Below are 27,602 nucleotides of genomic sequence, written 5' to 3'. Positions count from 1 at the left end.
TAATTATAACCAAATCGAAGAACTCAATCAAACTAGTACATATAAATGCAATAAATAAATGAGAGGCTTAGTAAAACTATTCATTTTATAAATTTATGCAAACAATATTTAATTTTTTTCAATTAAGAATATTATAGCTCATCTAAAATTTAATATTTATTTGAGAATGTGATTAATGAACAAATCATAAATTATACTTCAATAATAGTAAAGAAAATTTAAATATTTACTTTTAGCAAAAGAGAGAAAAGTGAGATCATTTTTTGTTATATTACATTGTATTTATTATTATATTATTTTTCACTGATATTCATTGTATTATTTTCTTAAACACTATTATTTTGTAATATATTACATTAATATTTATTGAATGAAACGATATACAATTTTAACCATAATCTAATCTTATATTTAATTTTTATTATAAAAATATTAATTTTATATTATTATTGTGGACTTATTATATTATTAACAATATTAATACTTTAATTATTAGAATTTTTTTTATTTTAAAAATTATATGATTATAATTTTTATGACTATATTAATAATGTTTAATAATAATAGTATTAAATTGGATGAGCATAATGCTAACCTAACCTAATCAACCAAGAGCTATTTATAAATTACTTGAAAAGTAAAAGATTGGTTATCTTCTAATGGTAACTACCAAGATTTTCACAATTACTTAATAATCAATTAATTAGCATCAAAATATTTTCACCTAGTTTGAATAATAAAGGCAAAAATTATTCATATATCAAATAAAAAAAAAGTTTAGATTTATCAAATATTTATATAAAGTGTATGAGGATTTCTAAATAATTTGAAAAGAAAATTAAAACAAACTAAATATTATTTTAATGTACCTAAAACTTTATTTGAGCCAATAAGATTGAAGGAAAACAATTTCTACAATTTGAAAACTTAAAAATCATGCATGTTAACTATTTAAAAATTGAAAAAGAGCATCCAAAGAAAAAATTCAATTGAATAATAACAAGTCACACAACCCATTGCAATAATCAAGACAAGTACTAATAAGACATCTCTATTATAAATTGTTTCTTTATTAATACACATTTTTCCAATTAAAAAAATAAAATATTTTAATAATAATAAATGAACACATGAACTAAAATTATATTGATTTAATTACATCTAACTAATTAAAATTAATAATATGTCCCTAAGCCAACACATATTGAAGTTTTAATTTTTATTTATTCCACTTAAAACATATTTAAATTAAAGCTTTGTATCTGATGACTTACTTTTTATATATATATATATATGCTAATAATATGCCCCTTTTAAATATGCCATTTCTAAGTTGGGGTGTTCACCACAAGAGTAGTCTTGGCAATCTAATGGGTGGATAATGGATCAACCCACTTGGGTTATAGAATTTAAACCTGAACGGATATTTGAAATAATTGCCACAGTTTTTCTTATCTCGAGCCACATCGAAATTCAATGCAATGGCGGCTGCATCAATCCTCCCTCTTACCCAGAGACCAATCTTTGACAGAGCTTTCCCCTCGGCCGAGCGCCCTGTGCGCTTGAAATGCAGGCAGTCCGATGTCTGCAGGCTGGAAAAACTATCACCAGATGGAGGGATTGTATTCGACCCTGTCACCTCAGAGTGCACAAGACCTCACCCTGTTAACTCCAGAAGAAGGTTTGTTGAATTGGGTTGTGGGCTATTAGCAGCTACAATGACTATGCCAATTGCAGCTGAAGCAGAGGAAGAGAAAAAGGAGGAGGAATCTTGTGAGCTCACATTTGCACCCTCTGGGCTTGGATACTGTGACATGGTCGTTGGCACAGGGATCGAACCTCCTCAAGGCGAACTCATTTTGGTACATTCAATTCTATCTATATATCAACTTGCATTGCATTTGAATTATTGCAAAAGGCTGTTCAGAGTTGGTAATACCAAGTACATAGTCTTGTCAGTTTTTCTCTTGATTTGGTCAATCTTGGCGAGGATATGGTTGGGCATGTTTCTAATAATTATCAGTCGTCGTGTACCCAGTAATCATTACATAACCTTGCCACATCTGTAGAGTTATAGGTTATAGATATGAAGGAATTCAACCTTGTTCAGGGCCTTATGATCATTTCCAATACAACTTCACAACCACCACTTGGACATTACAAATTACATTATTGAAACCTCCCATCTCTGAGAACTAAAACAATGTGAGGAACATTAGAGATCTGGCTCTGTTCTTCTAATGTACTGGCAAATTACGCGAGAAGTATGAGAACAGGGCTAAGTATCTTTCTTTTGGGTCAATACACCAAAGTTCATATTGAAAACAAATTGAATTATAACTTATCTTTAGTTGATGCTTTCAGGCAATATTTTCAGTTAGAAATTGGTATGACTTTAGATTCACTTACTTCCAAATTCTATCAAGTGGCAGGAAATACTGATTACAGACTAGAAATGATTGATGTCAGTTGATTGGGAATATCGAAGTGCTTGGCAATATTTTCAGTTATAAATGGTATAACCATCGGTTCACTTACTTTCAAACTCTCTCATAGTATCAATTGACAATGAATATCAATTACAGCCTGGAAATGGTTGATGCCAACTGACCGGGAATATCAAGTGCTTGATATCTATAAGTATAGCTTATTTTTGTTTATTTTTTCAACTTTCCAAGAGTTGGGGATGGTGGTAGGGATGGAGTATAGAGAAACGATATTCATTAACTTATGCAAGAGAAGTAATACTAATAGAATTTTAAATCCTCTCATAAAAAATAAAAGTACAACGATTCAGGATGTTTATCCTCACATAACATGATTTTTGTTTTTGGAAACTGTTTTGGGAAAAACTCAGCAAAAACACATTCTGTTATTGTTTAACACAAAACTGATCACAATACGAGAAGATATCTCTTCCTTGTCCTCAAGCTCAATCTATGTGCAAGTATTTATAGGTCAATCACTGTAGGAAACCGCTAAGTGATATAACAACACAATGGGGTGTAAATTCATGGACTGAGAAAGAACCCTGATAAAGGGTCCCTTTTTTTTTTGAGGGGGGCACGTGTTGCTTCTTTGGAACTCCTACGTTGTGGGAGTGTTGGTCCGTAAACCCCACAAATTGTGCTTAGATGTACAGTCTATTAGGATTGTAAAACATGCAAAGTTTACAACATATATCCAACAGGAAGCTTAAGAAAGAGGTATTAGTGACTAGAAATATCTCCTCAAGGTGGTATGATCATGGTTATGGGCATTTCTTATCTTTGATATGTAAACATACGAGGAGCAGATTTCTCTTTCATAGGAGAAGGTGTTTATCTATTCATGGGTAAGGCCTAAAGGGAATCTAGTCTGCTGGGTTTCTATCTAAATATCAGAGGCTTAAAGAAGCAAACCAGAGAGGAAAGAGACCAAACCAAAACGTTGAAAGTTTTTCCTATCTAATTCTTAAGGCTGGTTGGCAAAATCAGGCCAGTATCAACTCTATCAACCCTCTTTCATTATTTCTGCAAATGTTCTTAGATGGATTCTGCCGCCATTGCTTAAACAATAATCTAAACCCTGCCACAGAAACAGAGGCAGGTATCCCTTCTATTGCTATTTTACTCTTTGAATACTTTAAAACCGTGTTACTAGTTTGGCCCCCTAAACCCATAGGTTCAGTTTCAATTTGGCTTGGATATGGATCAGGGTTTGGTTTGGCAGGGATCTAGCCAGGGTGCTGCAAAAGCTTAGTGCGTTTGTCCAAGAGGACCTTGGCTGAACCCATCCTGAATTTTGCCTCCTTCCACTCCTTTTGTGACGAATCCGTTGCTTTTGTGATCCATTTTATTTTTCTAGTTTGGCATTTGATTCATCATTATTCTTTCTATTTTTAGGCTTTTTGTAGCTAACAAAATGAGATGTCTTCTCATATAATGCCTTATTTGCAGCTAACATAAAACATGGATATCCTATTGACAATATTTTTATCAAATGCAACAAATAGGCGTTTAACCCAATTAGCTCCCTTTTGCTAGCATGCTCTAGTCATTGGAGTTGATGATTGAACCACAACTCCCAGAGATCATCTATAACCAAAACAACCTATCATAGAAGAGAAAAAAAACAAAAGATTAAGCCACTTGAGATCTATAAGCTGGTATTTCTATTTGGAACTTGTTATGACGTTTTCACACATCGCCCCATTGCAAATGGAGACCCCCACTTTTTTTGCTTTCTAGGTTAGTTGTCTCAGCTTAGCCGTTGGTAGTTATCAAGTCTTTGCTATTAGCCTTCTATTTGTAGTTGCTTAGGAGCTGATCAAGTCTCTTCCTTTAGGATGAAGTGAGGTACAACACTTCCTTTGCCCACCAAAACTTTGGAAAGAAGGTAAAAGTTTTAAGGCATTTTTTAAAAAGAAACGTCCACCTCACCATTTCCTTGCAAGGTGTGGAGCTAAAGATAAGGAAGCTGGCTTTTGAAATAAAAAATTTGTCACTTAAACCAAAAAATTGAGGATTTAAATTCAAAATCAGATCATAAAAGGAGCAATTCGTGAGGACAAACAAGTCATTTATATTCAAATTTGGGTGTTTTCCTGCCTAATTTTGTGCAGATCTAGATCTGATATATCATTTGTAGGTCTGAAAGGGCGATTTCCAGAAAATTCAAGATTGTCTCTGTCTCCTAAAAGGGAAATGATGGTTCATTTTTTCATATAAAGCTTGGTTAAAAAAGTGAATAAGAGGCAAATTATATCAGATTCAAAGCAATTTGAGATCAGAGAATTAGTGAACTGTAGCAGGTTAGGTCTGACTCCAGTAAAGAGGGAAATTTCAATCAGATTTCAAGGTGAGGTCTAGAAGTTTGTTAACAAATTCTTATCAGGAGCAGACTTTGAAATCAGACCTGGAGAAGTGAAAATTTAAAACAGAAATGCAAATTTTACCAAGGAGGAGTGGTGGATATTCATGCAAATCAATCACAGATTCAACTTAGTCCAGATCTAAATAAAGATCATGTGCGAATTCATATCATATAGGCTGAATTATACAATGGGATCAACTTTCAAAGAAGAAAAAGAACCAGATCAGAAGTATGTAAAATAAATATCAGTAACCTATTCAAGGAAGAAGTCAAAAACAAGGTGTGATGTGTCAAGATAGCAGCATATAAGGAAGCACTAAGCAGATCAGAGAATAATTCATACAATTAACAGATCAATAAAATGATCAAAATTTGATCAATCCAACCTTGTGCAAATGATCTTCCAAGTGCTGCCACCCTAAGCCAGATTTGAGCGATTTCAAATAAGTTAGAAGGTTTCAAGTCATCAACTTTGTGCAAATGAGGACGAAATCCCCGATTAGCAATAAGAAAATTGACGCTAGGAGAGATGAAAACATGTTAGTCAATTTCTATCTTGTGCAAACAAAGCTTAAAAGTCCAATTTGTTTTGGTGAATGAAGGCAAGTGAAATTCAATCTTCCAAATGAGCTTAGTACGAACGAAGCCTCAACAGCTGCCACTTCAAATTCGGATTTGGCAAAATGAAAGTGGTACAAACGAAATGCAAAATGAACTTGGTATGAATGAAGCCTCAAAAGCTGCCACTTCAAATTCGGATTTGGCAAGATGAAAGTGGTACAAAGGAAATGTAAAATGAACTTGGTACAAATGAAACCCAAAATGCTGCCACATCAAATGTAAGGATTAATGCCAAATGGTAGTACAAATGAAGATCAAAATGCTGAAGTACAAATGAAGTCTTTGTTGATGTGTAGCTAGGTTGGATCCCTTCTAGGGCCGACCTAGTACATAAAATGCTCAGTGGCCTGTTGGCCTTAGCATTTTGGCATCCTACTTTATTGTGTAAATGTGTAAACCCTATTTGGGTCAGGCCCTATTTGGGCGATGGGTGTAACTTGTGAAATTAAATTGTAACTTGGCGCCAAAACTATACAAGGCTGACCAAGGGTAATTAAATGGATCATTCCCTATATATGTAAGATCAATTGAAGATCACATATTTATCAAGCAATCTATCTGTCATTCATTTGTGCGAATCATCTCTGCATCAGCGAATAACTAAAGGGCAGCAGCTTGAGGTTCAGTTATCATCATAGAGCAGCGAATTGAAGTCCCAGTCAGCGAACCTGTGTTAGGTCTGGCGAAATCCTATTTTATGCTGAGCAATCAACTTCTAGGTAAAGCGAACTTGCTGGGCGAACTCTTCCTTACTGGGCGAACTCTTCCTAGGCTGGGCGAACTCTCATTCTGGGCTGCCGAACCTGCTATGCACTACTGAACTCTTGTTCATGCTGAGCGACCTCTCTCCAAGACAAGGGAACTCCAATATATGATCAGCAATCTGCATTCTGAGTGGTGACATCAAGTCTGATCAGATCTATATATCAGATAAGTTATTGTGTGCCCTAAGAAGGGTTAAGATTGTAATCTGCTACTGTGTTTATCCTAATCTGATTTGAGACATTCTTGCTGGGTTTTTCACCTCCACCCAGGGTATCACTGTGTTATGTGTGTTGCATTTGTTATTTTCTGTTTACTGTTATCAGTCTGATCCTAAAATTAACAGTCTTTAGGGCCACCTAGCATATGGTGCAAACAAAGGGTATTTCACTGCTCAAGTTACTACGAATGAGCCTGAATTCACCGCTCTTACAAGACAAAAGAAAATTGCCAACCTCCCTTTAGCATCAAATAAGCATTTGTCTTGATTCAAGTCAGCTAACACAACAAGAGCGCCCAACAATTTGAAAATTTAAAAAACATTTTCTTTATATGATGCAAGTCGGCCTATATAAGGGAAAATACACCTCCTTTCATCAAGTGCCTATATAAGGAGGGTATTCCTAATTCATTTAGTCATCATTCAAAACAAGCCAGTAAACAAGTTCTGATCTGCAACTCAAGAAGGCAAATTTCATTCCAAGGCAGAGATTTTGGGAACAAATTTTGATTTACGCAGCATCAAGCAGCGAATTTGACAACCATTTTGATCATTGCATTTGATCAAAATACTCTTAAGAGGGCGATTTTGATTGAGAGAAAGTTTTAGGATCGAGTTGAAGGCAGATAAGGGGCATCATTATGTGAAAATTCACATAGCATTCGACCAGAAATAACTTGAAAATCATAGATGCAAGCTTAATTCACAAATCAGACCCAAGATAGTCATTTCCAAGATTAGTAAGAGCTGTTATATATACATTCTCTAGAGGTTTTCAAGAATTGCTTCTCATTTGTAATTATTCTTTAAGGAAAATTTCTTGTTCTTGTAGGATTGATACAACGTAAAGAAGTCAAGACTCCAAAGTATAAAGGAAAGACCATTCGATCATACCAAGGAAAATCAGCATTGTGAAGAGTTCATCACATTCAAGGGTTCATCAAATATCAAGGATCAACATCAAAAGTTAAGATGGAGCGAACAACATCAGCATGAAGGACTTAGGTTCAACAACAAGACAACATCAAGATCAAGGTTCACACTACAAGGAGGTGATGAGAAATCAAGGATTCCACAACATGAAGTCAAAAATGACACCAAAGAATGACAAGATTAAGATCATGAATAAGGGAAGATCAACCATCATCATATCATGAATAAGGGAAGATCAACCATCATCATCATATAGAGCAATTCGAATAACGTTGAGTATCAAGAGATATTGTTCAAACACTTTGTGTTGATCTATCAAGTCTACAAGTGCAAATTGAGGTGGCATCCTAGTCACCACTCAACAAATCAAGAGATTCCATGTCAGCATGTCCAGATGCAATGCACCTAACTCATCTTATGGAGACACAAATTTTGAGATACCTACCCCCATTTTCTATTGGTTCACATTCAAGATTGAACCTAAATGTAATTTTCTCATTGGTCAGAGGGAGTTGTTTTAACAAACCTTAATTAAGGTTTCCATCTTGTAATCTTGGCCATTGATTTGTGAATCAATTTGAGCCATTCATTGTAAAGAGCTATCTATATAAGGCTCAATTTTCTCATTTGTAAAGGGTTAATAGAAGATAACAATAGTAGAGTAATAGATATTAGTTCATAGATAGAAATCAATAGTTAGCAATTAGAATATAATTTAGATTAGGAGAAGGCAAAGATTGTTGTCAAGACTTTGTTGTAAAGAGCATACGATTTCATTGAAGCTATGGTGAATTTGATGTGTTATCTCAACAAGTTGCATGGTCTCTACCTCTCAATTCATTTTCATGTTGTTTAGATGAATAAAAGAACTTTGTGCATGATCAATGGTGAAAGTTATATATCCATACCACTAGCAATTTGCTGATTGTAAGTTTGCCTTGTGTGGTCAACTGAAATCCTTAAATAAGCTTAACTTCAATTGCTATTCACACTTTGATATGCATTGCCTTGATGGTATCCTTGTTGTTGATAGTGATTTGAACATCATGTACTTACCTTAGAAGATCACACTAAGCTTTGTGGAGTTGCTGCTTTGCATGTCAAAGCAAGGCTTAGTCGAGTTTCACCAAAGATTGCCCATCGTTCCTATATTCTTAGGATTAGAATAGACTCCTCGAACCCTATGTTTTTTGCCATTTTATTTTCCAAGCAAGGAGTTAGAATCTAAGTTCCGGCAACGTCCAAATGTTCAACATTCAAGCATTCAATGTAAGTCCCCTTGGATTACTAGCAATCACATCAACCAATTGAGCTATCTACATGTCAAGACCTGACTATAGAAACCTTGGAGTCATCTTGGTTGATCATTCAAATTAGCATCCAAGAAGATTTTGATCAAGAGAGGATAGAATACTTTTGGTATTTTATTCTGTGTTTGAAGTGTCTAAAATACACATCAACATAACTCAAATTATTTCTGTTTGTGGTGTTGGGAGTTAATCAAATGTACCAATTTTGTCATACTTTGTGAGTTTTGTGTAGTATTTGGATGTTGACAGACAAATCGATTGCTTCTGTTGTAGATTAGATCTTGTTGTTACGTATTCACACATCGCTCCATTACAAACGGGGACCCCTACTTTTTACTTTATAGGGTTGGTTTTCTTGGCTTAGTCTTTTAGGTTCTTGACTATTAATCTTTGCATTAGGGAGTTGCTAGAGAGATCATTAGGATAGCAGGGTCTACTTGAATTGAAGTGGGTCAGTAGGTGGTCTAGGTCAGGGTCTCTGTTGAAAGTTTCCTCATAGTTAGGCCTGGGTCTTGCTTCTAGGGTTGAGTTTTGATTGAGTTTGAGGAAGTCTTTGTATCATGCTAGGAATCTTGCCTTTTGAGACCTATGTCATCGAGTTGAGGAAGTGAATGAAGGTCTGTGAGTATGTGTTCTCAAGGATTCTTCTCTTTGAGGGTTTGAGATTGGTCTAGTTAATGAATGATGAAGTTCTTTTACTTCTAGGCATTGATCGATGTGAAACTGACCTATTTATCCTTAGGAAGGGCCTAACAACCAAGCCTAGACTTGAAAACTTGAGAGTTGAATGAGGAATTTGAGTGAGAACCTCAATTTCGCTCCTGACCCTCTCAAGGGTACAGGAGCAGAATCTTCCTTAGCTCTCTTTGCCCTCCTATTTTGGACAAAAACTTTACTTTAAGGCATGGATTGGGAGGAAATTAGCTTGAATTGACCCTTGGAGATGCCTTAGACAAACTTAGACTTGGAAATTTGGAGAAAAGGTCAAGAATTTGAGCATTATTGCGAAATTCGCTCCTGACCCTCTCAAAGGGTCCAGAGCGAATTTCCTTAGACTCTTGTCTTGCTCCCAGTTTAGACCACAAACCTTGCTTTCTAGTCATGATTGAGGAGAGGATGACCTATCTAGGCCTTGAGAATGAATTGAAACATAGCCAAATGCACTTGGATCATGGGAAAATTTGGAATTTGAGCTTAAAGAAGAATTTCACTCCTGACCCTCTCAAAGGGTCCGGAGTGAATTCTCCTAAAAATCCTCTCTTGGTCCTAACTTGGACTATAAAAGCTTGCTCCTACGCCTTGACTGAATGAGGAATGACCTATCTATGCCTTGTGAGCAAGTTGGAACGAGATGGGATGAGGAAATTGAGCTAAGAAGCAAATTTCGCTCCTGACCCTTCCAAAGGGTCCAAAGCGAAATTCCTCTTTAGGTCCTGTCCTTCCAAAGGTACCTAAGCGAAATTGTCAGGATGTGCTTTTGATCCAACATTTTGAACTAGGCGCCTCCTTAAGGTGATTTGTTAGCATGTTCTAAGGCCAGGACAATGTGAATGAGGGTGAAGTTTGGATGTTTGAATGATATATAACACTAATTCCTCAAATTCGCTCCTGACCCTTCCAAAGGGTCCAGAGCGAATTTCCTTGGATCTCTCTTCTTGGTCCTAATTTGCATCATAAACCTTATCCCTATGGCATTATTGAGAGAGAATTGACATGTACAACAAAGTGAAGTGATGAAAAGTGAGGGATTTGAGCATAATTGCAAAATTCGCTGTTGACCCTTCCAAAGGATCTAGAGCGAAATTCCCCAAATGACCTAGTTCCTCACTAGAAGCATTGAATGGTGGTCTTGCATGGCAAAGAAAGGATTCAAAAGTCAAGTTTAAGATAAAGCCAAGTGAAAAGGGATGTGAATTAAGCCTAAAATGCAAAATTCGCTCCCGACCCTTCCAAAGGGTCCAAAGCAAATTCCTTCTAAGCTCATGACCCTTCCAAAGGGTCCAAAGCGAAATCCTTAAAATGACCTAAATTGTCACCAAAAGCATTGAGTGGACATCACTTTGAGAGTAAATTGGCTTGAGTATGATAAGGTGAGGGTGGAAAAGACAAGTCCAAGGCAAGTTGAGTATGAATAGAGTCTAGAGAAGCAAATTTCGCTCCTGACCCTTCCAAAGGGTCCAGAGCGAAATTCCTAGAAGGACTCCCTATTTCGCCTAATGCACCCAAAAGATCTTGTTTTCAGCTAAATTGAGGGCAAATTGACTTGATGGTGATAGAAGGAGGTTTGAAAAATTGAGTTCAAGGAAAAGTAATGATGAATGGAAGATGAGTGGCATCAAAGGAAGAATTTCGCCCCTGACCCTTCCAAAGGGTCCAAAGCGAAATTTCCTAAACCTCTATTTTGCTCCTTGTTTGGGGTTGAAATCTTGGTTCTTAAGGCATGGTTGAGAGAGGATTGATGTATACTTGCCTTGAGAAGATGATTGGAGCAAAGGAAATGATGGAATTGAGACTAAATGACAAATTTTGCTCCTGACCCTCTCAAAGGGTCCAGAGCGAATTTTATCTAAGCTCCTGACCCTTCCAAAGGGTCCAGAGCGAATTTTACTAAGACCCTCCTTTTTGCTTCAAATATGACCTAATTTCATGCCTTGGAACCTCAACTAGGACATTATCATGCCTTGGAGACAACTGAAGTAAAGAAAAATGATGAGAAAGTGAAGAATTTGTGCAAAATGCAAAATTTGCTCTTGACCCTTCTAGAGGGTCCAGAGTGAATTTTATTATAGGTCTTGTCCTTGGAGAGGGTCCAGAGCGAAATTAATCCCAATGCCTTCTTGTTGATGATTTAAATGCTATGTTAGAATGAATATATTATGTATACTTAATCATCTTTTGTTTTCTTTGTCAATCAAGAAGGCCGGGCTAGAAGGAAGAACAAACAAGGACAAGGAGGACCTATTCAAGTTCCATCATCATTAAAGACACCTCAAATGCATGGAGGAGGACTCAAAGTGCTTCTAAGTTGAAGGACTTCAAGTGTTCAAGGAGTTGCAAACAACAAAGCTAACTATCCTCAAGGACCTCATTCTATCACATGGAGAAATCACAAGATGGTAGAGAAGAAAGATCTTATAAACATTTCAAGGCGAGGTGAGCTACCAGAGGAGGAGTGACTTAACCGCGAAGAGCCCTCATCAAGCACAAAAGAGTCAAGGAGAGGTACATCATTCATCGAGTACATCAAGGACGAAGGAGGATCAATCAAGGTCGATGCAAGAGTATGTTGAAGAAGTAGATAGTTTCAGAAGAGTTAATCAAAGTTAGCTTCTCATCATTATCACATTGAATATCAAGAAATACAACGTTCCTTGACCAAGCACAAACGCAAGACAAGGTGGCATCCTAGTCACTGTTCCTCCAATCAGATAGGTCCACATCAACATGTCCAGATTCAATGTACCTGACTCGCCAGTGATGACACAAATTTTGAGGCACCTACCCCTGACATCTATTGGTCCACACTCATGAAATGTAATTTTCCCATTGGCTAAGAGAGTTTGTTGTAACAAACCCTAATTAGGGTTTTCATCCTGAAATCCTAGCCATTCATTCTAAATCAATCAGAGCCATTGAATTGTAAAGAGCCCTCTATATATAGCTCTGGCTCTTCATTTGTAAAGGTTAATAGTTGGCTGATAGAGGTTAGAATAGCTAATAGTCAGTAACATAGAATAGCAAATAGAATAGAAATTAGAGTAGATTAGGAAGAGAAGGCAAGAAATTGTTGCCTTGATTGTAAATGAACCTCATTTTTCATTGAAGTTAAGGTGAAATGTGTTGTTTCTTGCAATATGCATGGTTTCTTGTTGAATCTTTGTTTTAGATGGTAAATGAATAGATTGAATGAAAGAAGTTACTGAATGCACTCGCGTGGAATCCGCCTAGTCCAAACCACTAGCCTCTTACTGACTGTAAGGGCGCCCTGCGTGGTCAATTGGCATTAAATGAGCTTAATCTCGAATTGTTATGCGTCTATTGTTCATGCATTAACTTGAATGGTGATTAGCGTCTGATGGTGTAACGATTCAAACATATTTGAAGCACCCCTTAGAAGATTGCACTGAGTTGGTGTCGGATTGTTCAACCTGATGGTGAGGCCCAACCCAGTAGGACTCCACCTAGTCGATCATCTACCTTCTTACATTCTAGGTCTTGGAATAGATTCTCTAAAACCCTATGCTTTTGATATTTCTTTATTTCCCAGTGAGTGGGTAGGACTTGAGTTCCAGCAAATCAAACGCTCAAGCATTCAAATGTAAGTCCCCTTGTGATTCCAGCATAATCACATCATACCACAAGAGCTTATCCACACGTAGAGACACTACATATAAGAACCTTGGAGTTATTTCGACTGATCCTCAGGCAAATCTTCAGCATTCAAATGACTTTGTTCAAGAGAGGATAAGATACCTTGGTATTTAATTCTGTGTTCGCATGTGCATAAAAAACACATCAACAGATCTCAGACCTGATTATTTGCTGTTGAATATCAGAAAATTCATTTCTTTGGTATTCCACGAAGTTTCATTTGGTTTGATATTCTTTTGGTGAAGTTTGGAGGAAATTGAGTAGTCTAGTTTTGGCATAGTTTTGTGGATTTGTGGGAGACTTTCGGAGTGTGAAACTTTAGCTTTGTTACTGTTAAAATCAGATTTTCAGACTTGTTCATTTGTTAATCACATCAGAAAAATCATTTTAATGATTTTTTTGTACAGTCCACTAATTTGTTTTCCTCTCCATGCAAGATTAGTTGGCTAGTTTTGGTGATTTTGGGTGAAATTGGCATAATATTTGCAAATATAATTTTCAGATCTGAATATTCATTAATTTTTGGTTTAGGACATTACAGTGTTATCAGAGCATGATCTTGCCAGCCTGTAGGGTAAATTAAGTTGTTAATTTGAATTATGGGATGAATCTTTGGATGTTTAATACTTGGACAATAAACTTCAAAAGTTGCAAGATGGCATGAAAATTCTGTAGCGGTTGAGAGAGCTAAGTCATTTGAATAAATGCAACATGGCATGCTATGAAAGGTATAAAGATCTTGATCCTGAAAAGGTTCATAGATGGCATACAAATTACAACTCTCTACCCAAAGAGATCAAATCTGAATTGTCTTGTAAAGCATATGTAGAACATGCTAGGAAGAGTGAGCCTTAGAAAAGAGTTCAAGGACATAACAAAAATCAAGGTAATGGAGAGATGAAGAATAAATTTAGAGAGAATCTTAGATAAAACCATACCATGCAACAATACCTACACAAGAGAAGATAAAGGGAAAAGAAATCAAAGGTTGCTAAGGAGGAAAATACAAAAGAAAAGATCTCTCCTATGGCAAGTGAAAAAGAAGACACCAAAAATAAACTTAGAAGAAAAAGGCTTTGTTTTACATGCAAGGAACCTTGGGAGCCAAGTCATAGATGTGGGGGAAATGAAGGAGAAAAAGTAGAAGCACCCAAGCAGTAGTCTAGATGATGATATACAAGTAGTTCACTGGACTAATGCACAACCAAATGTCCATTAGTTCACACTAGGAAGGGGCAAAACCCCTAACTTCTGTTGGAGATACTCAAAAGTATTTTTACACAACGCCTTTGTGAAAATATCTACAATCTGCTCTTTTGTAGGTACATACTCAAGCTTTACTTCATTATCCAACACCTTTTCCCTCAAGAAGTGATACCTAATGGATATATGCTTTGTTTTGGAATGCTATATTGGATTCTTAAAAATGTTTATTGCACTAGTGTTATCACACATAATAGAGATAGGCTCATTGAATGTTACACCAATATCCTTCAAAGTTTGCTTCATCCATAAAATCTGTATGCAACATGAAGATGCTGCAATATATTCTATTTCAGTTGTAGATAAAGAGACAAAATCCTGCTTCTTATTTGACTAAACAACTAACCGGGAGCCGAGAAAGAATGCTCCACCACTTGTACTTTTCTTGTCATCAACACTTCCAATCCAATTTGCATCAGTATAAGTTGTCAGAGTGATATCTGAACTTCTAGGGTACCACAAACCAAACTCCTCTGTTCCTTTTAGACATCTGAAAATTCTTTTCATTTCCACAACATGTGATTCTTTTTGTTCTTGTTGAAATCTAGCAGCCAAACAGACTATATACATGATATTCGGTCTAGTGGCAGTCAAACATAATAGTCCTCCAATCATTGATTTGTATTGACTTGCATTTGCTTTAGGGGACTTATCATCTTTTGTCAATTTGCATCCAGTGGTCATAGGTGTACACACTGGTTTCACCAATCGTGGACATCTCAAATTCCTTCTGCATCTCATTAGCAAAATTTCTACACATAACTTCATTTCTTTCGAAAATTATGTCATCAACATACACTACAACAATTAAGATTTTACCTGAATCAGTTTTGAAATATAAATTGCTATCAGCCGAACCCTTTTGAAAACCTTGATCAATCAAGTATTTATCTAGCCTTCCATACCAAGATCTAGGGCTTGTTTCAATCCATATAGGGCCTTCTTTAATTTGCAAACAATGTTCGAATCATCTTTCAACTTAAATCCTTTCGGTTGTTCAATGTAAATTTCTTCTTTCAATTCTCCATTTAAAAATGCTGATTTCACATCCATCTGATAAACTTTGAAATCCTTAAAAGTTGCAAAAACCAAAAACATCCCGATTGCCTCCATCTGAGAAACCGGGGCATATGTCTTCTCAAAATCAATGCCTTCAATCTGAGTATAACCCTTGCAAACCAACTTTGCTTTGTTTCTCACAACCTTTCCATCTTCATCCAGCTTGTTCCGAAATACCCACTTTGTTCCAATCACATTTTTATCTGCCGATTTGTCAACTAATTCCCATGTGTCTGATTCTTTTCAATCTGATCCAACTCTTCTTTCACTGCCTTCATCCAATTCTGATATTTGCAAGCTTCCTCTACTGTTTTTGGTTTTAGTCTCTGAAAATAAACATAACAGAACTTGTTCTTGAGCTGCTTTGCCTCTAGTGATGATACCTTTGTTCTTATCTCCATTGAATGATTCTTTTGAACATATCTTGGTGTCTTAGACGTAGATGTTGGAGCTTCTTGAGCTTCCTTTTCTTCTTCTCTTTCTTTGATCTTTTCTTCCCTTTTTCTGTCATCCGGTTCATTAGACTCATATACTGCCAATTTGTCAGATTCTTTAGAAATGTCTTCATCAACCTTCACATTTGCACTTTCAACAATCTTGTTCATCCTTTTCTTGTAACATCAATATGCCTTACTCCTTGTAGAATATCTTAGGAAAATGCCTTCATTAGCCTTGCTGTCAAATTTTCCAAGATTATCCTCATCTCTCCGAATGTAGCACTTGCTTCCAAATACTTTGAAATATTTTACTGTCGGAGCTCTACCATGCCATAGCTCATAAGATGTCTTTCCATGTTTTTTCCGGTATAGAATTCTATTAAGAGTGTATACTGTAGTATGAATTGTTTCTCTCCAATAGACTTCCAGGAGTTTTGCTCCTTTGATCATTGTTCTGGCTGCCTCTTGAATTGTTCAGTTCATCCTTTCCACTACACCATTCTGTTGAGGTGTTCTTGGGGCAGACAACTGTCTTCTAATACCATGTTTCTCACAGAAGTTGTTTAACTCATCAGAATTAAATTCTCCTCCTTTGTCAAACCTCAAACACTTAATCTTTCTATCAACTTCATTTTCAATTTTAGCTTTGAATATTTTGAGTTTCTCTAATGCTTCTGACTTCTCTCTCAAAAATGCAACCCATGACATTCTAGAGTAATCATCAATCAACAATATGAAATACTTCTCACCTTGTATACTCCTTGTTCTGGGCGAACCGCATAGGTCTGTATGCACTAAATCCAACAATCCGGTGGACGAATGTTTCCTTTGTAAGTTCTTTTGTTTGCTTTCCAACTTGACAATCTCTGCAAATGTTGTTGTCTGGTTTGGTCAGCCTCGGTAAATCTCTTACTGCACTTGATGAACTAATCTTCACTAAGTTGTCAAAATTGATATGACACATCCTCTAGTGCCAGAGCTAGCTATCATTGATCTGAGATAATAAACAATGCTTCGTAGCTCCTAGCAGATACATGTTTCCACCAATCCTTTTCCTTGCTGCAATAACAATTCTGGATCCTTTCCGAATCTCACAATCATCGTCCTGGAAAACAACATTGTAACTTTTTTCACACATTTATCCAACACTCAAGAGATTATGATGCAAACCCTTCACATAGTAAACATTGTCAGTAATATGCTTTCCATAAAAAAGAATAGAACCAATTCCCACAATTTGTGCTATTTGATCATCTCCAAACCTAACAAAACCACCATCATACTTATCAAGTTTCACAAAATTACTTTTGTCACCGATCATATGGTTTGAACATCCACTATCAACCAGCCATTCATTTCTATCTCTTCTAGCATGTAAAGCAATAGCAATAGTCTTAGGAATATCAATTTTAGGTATATCTCTTTCTACCAAGATCAAACAATCACCATCTTCATAATCCGATTCATCATTTGAAATACCAACATCATCTTTGACATAATAGGCTTTCTTATTAAATTTTCCTTTACTTTCTCTAGATTTTTGTCTTGAACCTTTTTTCGGACACCTAGTAGCATTATGACCAATCTTTCCACATCTAAAACATTTAAGAGGTAACATACCTTTGTATTTGCCGATGTCTTTCTTCAATCTCCTTACAAAGTTTTCTTCCATCTCATCTGAATTTTCATCATCCAGATCTTCCTCAGAAGCTTTAAAGGCAGACTCAGTCTTAGCTTTGTCTTTTCCAAACTTCCTTATCTCAAATGCTGATAGAGTACTATAAAGCTGCTCTTTAGCGAACTTCTTCGGATCATAGGTTTCTTCAATAGCCAAGATCTTGTCACTGTAACTTTCTGGGAGGGACATCAAGATCTTCTCAATTATGTCTTCATCTGTCAAGGTGCTGCCAAGGTCTTTGATTTCATTTACTGCACTATCAACCTTTTGAAAATAACTAGTTATGTCCTCTCCTTCCATTTTCAAGTTCTCATATCTGCGCTCAGATGTTAGCTTCTTTGATAATTTGACTTTGTCATTTCCTTCATAGATAGCTTTCAACTTTTCCCAAACCTCATAAGCAACATTCATTGAAATAATCTTTGTCAATTCAGTCTTTGATAAAGCACTAAAGATAGTATACCTTGCTTTTTCATTCTCTTCACAAGCTTGAATCTCATAAGGAGTAGTATGACCATTTGCCGGTTGAACATACTTAGTTTCCACTGCTTTCCAAGTGTTGTACCCCAAAGATATTAGGTAGCCTCTCATTTTCACTTTCCAGAAACTAGATTCGGATCCTTCAAAGATAGGAATAGTCAATTAAAGTGCCATCAGATTAGGATCTACCTCAAGCGGTTAATCTTTTCTCCAAGGAACCAAAGCTCTGATACCAATTGTTGAATATCCAGGCAATTGAGAGGAGGGGTGAATTAGTTGATAACTTAAAACAATTTTTTTATTCTTTTCACATCCAGACCCAAACCAACTGAATTAACTAAGACAGATATAACATGGAAAACATAAACATACAACAAATCACACAATGAACACCGGATATGACGTGGAAAACCCAAGAAGGGAAAAACCACGGAGAATGTTAGTTCTCAATATAAAACACTGGTTAAGGTGATTTTTACAAAGGGTGGCTCATTGCTAGAATGCTTACTGCAGGTGGGCTCACTGTAGAAGAAAGAAAGAATCCACCAGTGAAACACAATCTGCAAAATCAGACTATTTCCGATGCCTCAATACCAACACACTCTCACATATCACCAATAATCAGATTTTTCCTTTCCAATATCGCATATCTTCAAAACAATGCAACACTTTTTCTATATAGAACTCATCCAGATCATTCTCATATATATACTGTCTTCCGGGAAGCATAAACTTCCATGTTGGCCAAGATAGAGATCTAAATAGGTCAACACTAAACATTCTGGTGGTGGGAAGGAATGAGAAGTAGACCATACCACAACACACATCAACGATTAGATCAACCCATTACAAATTTTGGACCCAAATCATGACTCACACGCTACACCAAAAGCCGCTACACTTCCTCGAATTCCGCACTTAATCCGGAGCCAAACATCATTGCCCAAAATACCAAAAATAAGAATGGAACCAAGTTACGCATGAATACCATCAATCAACACCATATCTGATAACCAGAATATCCGAATCACCAACAACACATCTAATCTACCAACACATCTTCCGGAGCACCAAAGATTCCAGGAACACATATTCCGGATCACCAAAGATTCCAGGAACACATATTCCGGATCACCAATACCAAGAACATCAGAGACATCAATGTCAACATAAAACCATTATGTTGACATCAATGTCAATCACTCAATATCATCACCATCATATCTGCAACGATGGATACATTATTACAAGTTCAAGATAAGGAAGAAGAGTCAAAATCAGAGGTTGAAGGTAAAAACATTTTAATTGAAAAACATTTTTTAATAATTGGTAATGAGATTTCACATCAAAAAAGTTTCCTTTAATTGAATTCAATGGAAAATCATCATTGTATGTTGAATGTGAAGCCTAAAAATTGAGGAAGTTGTTCCAATGGATCCTAATGGTGATAAAAGAACACCCATTGATATTGTAGGTGGGGAAATGAAGGTTTCCATTGTGCAAAAATGGAATAAATCTGCCATACAAGGTGAAGGAAGGGAACCTTTATTAGTAAAAGATATTTTGATTTCTAATGATTGTATGTGGCAGCAAAATATCAATGCAGACCATAAAAAACGAGATTCACTTGTCCAAAGCGAAGAGTTCAAGATAAAGGAAAATGTATTGAATCATGCACATGGTGAGCCATTGATTGATTTACAGAGTATCATTGCAGATGGATATGATTTTAAGAGAAAAAGTTGGTTAGCTCTAATTCATGGGCTTTGGATCACAAAAATAGAGTTGTCGAGGATATCTCAATGAACTCTCTTTTGGCAAATGAGGATGAGCATTCTACTTTCAGCCATAGGCATGGAAATATTTCAGATTTGTCACTTTCTATGTCACCACAAAATTCTTGTCATGATGAAAGAGCATGCAAAAAGAGTAGATCATTCTCTGAAGGTTCAAAGTTGTTTCTACATAAAAATATGGGATCCAGGCAAGAAGATAAGACAAATGAAGATTGAAAATTTTGATGGATTAAATATCACATTTATAAAATCATTTCATAACTCAAGACTCTCAACTTCTAGTTGCATCAGAATAACACAATAGAAGCATGGTGGTGTCTCCCTAACTTTTAGTTTTGCAAAAGAGGATGAATTCCTTGTTGGCAGCCTAATGTATGGAAAATATTTTTAATTTTGAGATTTATTTATTTTTTATTGGTAAATGTTTCATTATATTAATAAGCAAATTTTCTTTACATAATATGATTCAAGTCTGAAAAACAAATTTCACAGTCACCTTCTACCTAAACTTCTAGCCCTATACACCATATTCTATACATTATGCTTTACAAAATGGGCTCTAAATCATTCTATATCTTCTAATATCAAAATTTACAGTACTTATCAATTGAGAGCACTATTCCTACTCCACTATGCTCTTCCCACAAACCTTTGTATCCTTTGTTTTCATCGTGTCATCTGCACCTACACTTTGTATCTGCGTTGTCGAGGATAAGCTACCTTGCAAGAGATGATGCTGCTTTGAGCTGAAAGACCCAATAGGTCTGCCACGCTTCCTCTTGGGAGGAGTATTCTCCTTTGCATGCTCCTAGACTTTGGCTCTTGGTATCCACTTTGCTACTTCTCTAACCATTTGTGCCTCCTGGACCTTGGGAGAAAGTCTTTTATTCCTTGAAATGCACTTTGGGTCGAGGCCCGTCTCACTTCTTTGTTTCCATTTGCACTCCACAGAAGAAAAGGACGAAGGGGAGGGATAAACTCACTCACATGTAACAGTCTCCCCTAGGGCGTATGAACCCTTCCCCTTTTCGAGCCATTCCAATTAGGCTCGCCAAACCCCAACATTAGTCCTCCTTCACGCCGCTGTGCATGAGCCAAAAGACTGTTTCACTCAGCTCAAATTCTAAGCACCAAGCTAGAAATAAGGAAGTGATATCTATGTTGGTTCGATATTGATACTCTGCCTTCAAATATTCCTCCTCTAAGACAATTTTCAACCTACATATGAAGGTCGGCTCAAATATTTTGAAGACATGGGTAAGGTGTTCATCAGTGATCCTTCCCTAGAAAGCCACCATGGGCTTGATGGTCTGCAAGGAGAATTTTGCTTGCATTGTGTCACTGCCTTTCACACCAACTTCAAACAACTTCTATGCAAATGCCAAATTGTGCTTTGCTTGGCGCCTATTCTCATAATAAACCTATGTTACCCCGAGTTTCTGGGACGGGGACGACGGGATGTGTTTCCGGGACGGCAAATATTTTTGCCAAATTTGGGGACGGCGGGGGAACGACAAAGGGGACGACTATATAAAATATAGGGAAAATTTAAAATATATAGGAAAATTCTAAATGTTCATATGAAAACATGGATAAAGCATGCATATATACATTATATTCATATGAAAACATGGATATAGCATGTGTATGATACTATGAAAACATTTTAGAATGTAAATTTTGAACATACAACATTGTCAATACTTGATATGCAATTAATTATGCATTCATAATTCAGAATTTCAATTCATTCACATTGTCAATATGCATATCATAATAGATATTAAAGAAATAACATACAAAATGACAAAACGCCCAAAGGCTACATTGCTGCCATATAGTTTCATTGTCAATTATGATATGAAAATCAAAATAGTACTAATGAATTAATTTTTTATTATTTTGATTTCCTATTTATAATTTATTATTTATTAATTTTAAATTTTTAAATGTTTAATGAATTAATTTTTTATTATTTTGATTTCCTATTTATAATTTATTATTTATTAATTTAAAAATTTTAAATGTTTAACAATTAATTTAAGAATTTAATATTTTCTATTTATAATATGAATTAATTTTAAAAGTTTGATATGAATTAAATTTTAATAAATTTAAAATTTAATCAATGTTGCCTTTTAATTTTTTTAATAACAATTTGAATTAATAGGGGTCCATATTAGAAAATTAATTTTTTTTTTTAAAATAGGACATTTTTTATTTTTTTAATATTTTTTAATAGTCTTAGATGTGGGGGACGTCTTGCCGTCCTTGGGCGGGTTGGGGACGTCCCAGCCGTCCCCAAGAGGTACGAATGTTCCCCACAACTAGGGCAGACGTCCCCTCTAAATTCTTGGCAATTTGGTGACGGGGGGAAACATCCCCTGGCCATCCCCAAGTCCCCGAAACATCCCCGAGACTGGGACGAGGGTTTTCAGGCCAGGGATGCGTCCCTAGGTTACATAGTAATAAACACTTCGTCATCGACCTTAGAAATAAATATAAGATAGCCTGTCAATTAACAAGTTATTAATGTCGTTGGAAATTTGCATGCCATCTCTGCACTCTATGCGTACGATGTAGCCGTTGTTAAACAACAACCTGCCTTTTCCCACGTAAGAAATCTCACTCCTCGTGAATTAGCAAGAAGATCTCGTTCATCAACCTTGCATATCTTAATCAACATGATTGCCCTTTCTCATGCCTCTAGCTCATCCGGTCCATACTTGCAACAATCAATCAACCAACTTGGAATTCCCTCCCAAGGCCATTCGCATGCTTCAAGCGTCATTTCAACTTCCAAATGATATCAAGGCCGCCAAGCTTTAGGAGCAATTAATGCAAATTTCAAACTCGAACTATCAAATTCTATTAATGCATGTAAGGCCATTTGCATCAGCCTCTTCAACCATAATGGATAATAATATTTGAACCAATTTGAAAATATGTTTTGCTCAGCTTCGACCTCCACCCTTTCACTTGCCTCGTCAGACCACTTGGTTTCACCAACTCGAAGTGTAAGAGCCATGTTGGCATACTTGTCAGCATTTAGTATTACATTTTCGAAGTACATGCGAAATCTTAAACTTATTGAAACCAAGTAATAAATTTTTAATGATTTGAATGATCTTATCTAATTTCCAATTATCTGCCTGCCCTTTCGAAATTTCTCTAACCATAATCTGTGAATCCCCTTCAAGATGGAGGTTATTCACCTTCAATTTTCTTCTACGTTACCCCAAGTTTCCAAGACGGGGGGACAGGGGGACGAGTTTCTGGGACGACAATTTTTTTTGCCAAATTTGGGGACGGGGGGGGGGGGGGACGGCAAAGGGGACGGCTATGTAAAATATAGGGAAAATTTAAAATATATAGGAAAATTCTAAATGTTCATATGAAAACATGGATAAAGCATGCATCTATACATTATATTCATATGAAAACATGGATATAGCATGTGTATGATACTATGAAAACATTTTAGAATGCAAACATCGAAGATACAACATTATCAATAGACTCAATACTCAATATGCACTCATAATTCAGAATTTCAATTCATTCACATTGTCAATATGCATATCATAATAGATATTAAAGAAATAACATACAAAATGCCCAAAGGCCACACTGCTGCCATATTGTTTCATTGTCAATTGCGATATGGAAATCAAAATAGTACTAAGTAAATACTAAAAAGCAAAGTATAATATTTCATTATTTAATTTATTTTCTATTTATAAATTTTAAAATTTATAATATGAATTAATTTAAAATTATAAATATTTGATATGAATTAATAAATTTAATGTTGCCTTTTAATTTTTGATAGAGGGCCCATGTTAGAAAAATAATAAAATATAGATAGTCGTATTTTGATTTCATAACTATTCAAATTCAATAATAAAAAAATTGATAGTCGTTTTTAAAAAATTTTCAATATAGAGGGCCCATGTTAGAAAAATTAAAAAAAAATTGAAAATACGACTTTTTTTTTTTTAATATTTTTCCCTAGCTCTAGATGTGGGGGACGTCTAGCCGTCCCCAATCTGTCCCCAGCCGTCCCCGGGACGTACGGACGTCCCCCACAGCTAGGGAAGCCGTACCCCCATTTTGGGGACGTCCCTTCAAAATTCTGACAATTTGGGGACCGGGGGGGGGAGTCCCCTAGCCGTCCCCAAGTCCTTGAAACGTCCTCGAGACTGGGACGGGGGTTTTCAGGTAGGGGACGCGTCCCCGGGTTTCGTAGGTTTTCTTGCCATACAAATAGCACGGAGAGCTGCATATGTTTCTGCTTCATTATTGGAAACCCATCCTAATCTTGACTGCAACTTGCTATGAAACTTCTGTTGTGGTCTTTTGTCAGACAACTTGCACTTGAAGGACTTGGGTTTGCTTTCATTGCACCATCAGAGTTCACCTTAATCCAATCACATTTAGGAGGTGTCCCTTTTGAACCCCTTACTTCATTATGCAAAGGATTAACCCTTTTAGGCTCATTAACGAGCAATTTTCAGATTTGTTGCTTCCTTCTATGCCAATACAAAATTCTTGTCACCAAAGGGATCATACTGAAAAGGAGATAAGAGTAGGAGATACAATTTGCAAAATTGGGCATGTGGATTCCTTTTTTCAAATCCAAGATTATTTCTGCATATGGATTCCAAATCATACTTATATGGAAAAAATGGTTAGAGGCTTTAATATTACTATTGATTTCTCCATTTCTTTCTTATGTATTGGAAGGAACTGTGTATGGTTTGTTACACATACTAACCATATTATGAACGATCAATGTTTACAATTCATAGATCACTCTGTGGAGCTATGCCCTATAGTTGGAAGCAAAATCATAGGTGGTGGCCAAATGGAGATAGTCGCATTGAGATTCTTATTGTGGAAAGATGGTGAGAAAAATATGTCATTTTGATGTTCTATATTTTATGACTAAGCATAGCAAGGTGTTTTTGGAACCAAATTTTACACAAGATTACTATCTTTGGATGTATGAAGGAGTTTTCAGGAAAGATGAGATTCCACAAGATGGTTTCACTGTTCATGGCATCAATAAGGTTACAAATTTTCCATACTTGGGTCATATACGTAGTACTCCAGATTTGTAGAGCTATGCAACACACAAAACATTTGATGAGCTTATGAAGCTTGTTGAAATTTTTAAATTGGCAGCTTAGAAGGGTTAGAGGACAGGACCTTAGCAACATTGTGGGTAGCATTCCCCTAGTGATCAAGAAGGTTCTAAAGATGGTGCATTTTAGGAATTTATACCTAGTTTAGCATGATAAATTTTGGAGTATGGAAGTAGATTTTGTAGATTAAGCCTCTTAACAATCCCATTGGATGGATATCTGTTGAAAAATGCCATTCATAGATGGCACTATCCCTCATGTTCCACATTTTCTTAAAATGTTTAAATGTTGGTCTAGGCTTAGAGAGGGACAACAATGCTATTGAATTGTGAAATCAACATGAAGACCTCATGACACATTGATAGCCATTCTTGTTCTAGGAACCCAGTCTAAATCGTTGTACTGAATTGTGTTACAGGGATTTTTTGTATCACATTTATCTCGTCATTTTGTATATGATGTTGGCTATATGCTTAGCAAGGCACAAGTAACGAATATATCATTCCTGGTTGCACACTTTTTTATAATATATTTTTCTTAAAACGCATTTATGTTTCCTTTATTCAATTGAATGATGCATTTTACTTGTGGACTACCATGATGCTTCCCAAGGAACAACGTAGATTACCCACTCTATTATGGCTTTGAGAAGGCATTTGCTATTAGAGAAGCCATAATTGCATATTCACCTACCATAGGAAAATCTGAAATTAGAGACACAACAGTGAACCCAAATTAGAACCAAGAAGAGTTAGTGATGAAATCATAACTCATATAGACTCATGATGACATTATCAATGCTTTTAGAATGATATTTCTGATCTTGTAAGAATAAACATATTTTTTCTCCCTGCCACTCTGACTGTATTAGTTATGCTTGTAAAATTGACTGGCTGACCTACACCATGTCAGCTATAATGAATGATATTTTAATGCATATGAATAGGAATAACCTAATTTATTCACAAACAAGTTCATGTTGTTTCTCCATTCAACATATGATTACTTAAAGGATAAAATAGGCAGATACAAGAGTTTTGGGAGTGTTGATTTTTAGCACAGTTGAATTTGACATCAATGAGACAGCTAGGATTGATCAAAGCTTCAAAATGTTAAGTGTGTTGTTTGATTGCTTTTGATCAGAATTTACTATCTGAAAATAATATGTAAGCATTTTGACTACAGTCTGCAGTTCGACCAGCTTTTTTTGGTTTGATCACAATTATTTATCACTGGTTGCAGAATCCATCAGGCCTATAGATTTGAAAATTTTAAATTTTTTAGAGCAAGTAAAATATTGATCCCAGACTTGACTTCTGAACGTGATTTAACCAGGAACATGATTCTGTTTGACTTTTGTAATCGCTTAAACAAAGATTGAAGGCTAGCTTGACTGCTGCGTAAAATTCTGTACTGATTTAGGTAGAAATCGTTCTGTTTTAAATGCTGTCATGCAACTTTTAAATATCCAACTCTTTTATGGCTGTTGTAGGTAGTAAGGTTTGGCTATTGAATGTTTTGAAATGATTTACATGTACTTGACTATCATTATTTCTGCTGATTACAAATTCGGAACAAATGAACAAATAATTGTCATAAATGAGAATATTTGCTTACAAATGCTGCTGAACATCATTAAATAGAAATTGTTATAAGATGCTTGTGTATCCTCTTGTTATTTTGGTTTATAAATTGTGCTTTGGGGAAGCATTCTTGTTGAGATCATAGATGAAAAATTGGCCAAATACTCACCTTACTCGCTATCTATTTTTGCAGCCGAGTGAATCGCCCATTAACTTGCCTAGCAGAGTTTTGCCGTGTTTTCGGTGAGTTTTGGCCAAGTTGCCTAGTCCAAGTGAAAATTTGGTTTGCCAAGTTTTTCCAAGTCACAATGTTTTGAACCATAGTTAAGATAATGTTGTAATTCTCTTGTTATTGAGAGTGTTAAATCTGTCATGTGAATGAGTATTGAAATGAGATTGACAATGATAGTAATCATCTTGTCATGTGCCTTTGTGTCCCTATAAATACATCTGTAATTTGTTTTCTTAAGACAGGACATCTTGAAGTGCTCTCTGTTGGATGCAATATGATTAATGATGGCTTAGATTTGGAATAATACTGATTTTTTTCTTTCTATTGAAGTTATATGACCTACGATTATTGGGCATACTTGCCAGATTTCCAAATCGGGCCTTGTTTGAGTTTAGGGCCCCACCTTATATCTAGAACACATCTTAACAGAATTGTACTTTTTGTGATTGCCAGTTCATGATTGTGATAAATGATGGGTTTTGGGATTAGATGGTGAAGATCAATTGATTGGAGTCCCACATTGTTGATTCCTTATTGGCAATGAATGTCAAAGGATGGCCATCCTCAAACATAGTTTGTTGATACCTTCATGCATTGTAGGCCTGTTGTGTTTTGATCACTACCATTGTGGTTTATGTTAGTTTTCTTTGTCGTTATATTTGCCGTTGTGTAGGTATCTTGGTGGGATGACATGTATTGTACACATTGCACACTATCTTTAGCCAGCAAACCAGCTGCTTGGAGAAGAAATCATTGTTCAAAGCTTATTTGGACAGTTAGTTGAAGTCCACGCATCTTTTACATCACTTGATACTTACAGTGTTGCTCAAATACTTGGGAGACAATCTTGTTCTTA

The 27,602-nt window shown here is 35.9% G+C and overlaps 1 protein-coding gene across 2 annotated transcripts in view; it reads left to right on the top strand.

Moving 5' to 3' along the window:
• The first annotated feature begins 1,330 nt into the window (after nt 1-1,330).
• Nucleotides 1,331-27,602, top strand: part of LOC131026957 (photosynthetic NDH subunit of lumenal location 4, chloroplastic) — a 45,029-nt gene continuing 18,757 nt past the window's right edge. The window contains exon 1 of one of the 2 annotated variants that reach the window (XM_057956949.2): nt 1,331-1,862. In XM_057956949.2, coding sequence (XP_057812932.1) covers nt 1,482-1,862 — 381 coding nt within the window. In that variant the 5' untranslated portion in view covers nt 1,331-1,481. The remainder of the gene's footprint in view (nt 1,863-27,602) is intronic. The other variant, XM_057956948.2, reaches the window with a different exon arrangement.

Source organism: Cryptomeria japonica, chromosome 10 (assembly GCF_030272615.1).
Source record: "Cryptomeria japonica chromosome 10, Sugi_1.0, whole genome shotgun sequence".
NCBI classification, from domain to species: Eukaryota; Viridiplantae; Streptophyta; class Pinopsida; order Cupressales; family Cupressaceae; genus Cryptomeria; species Cryptomeria japonica.
This window is presented reverse-complemented; position numbering and strand designations above follow the sequence as displayed.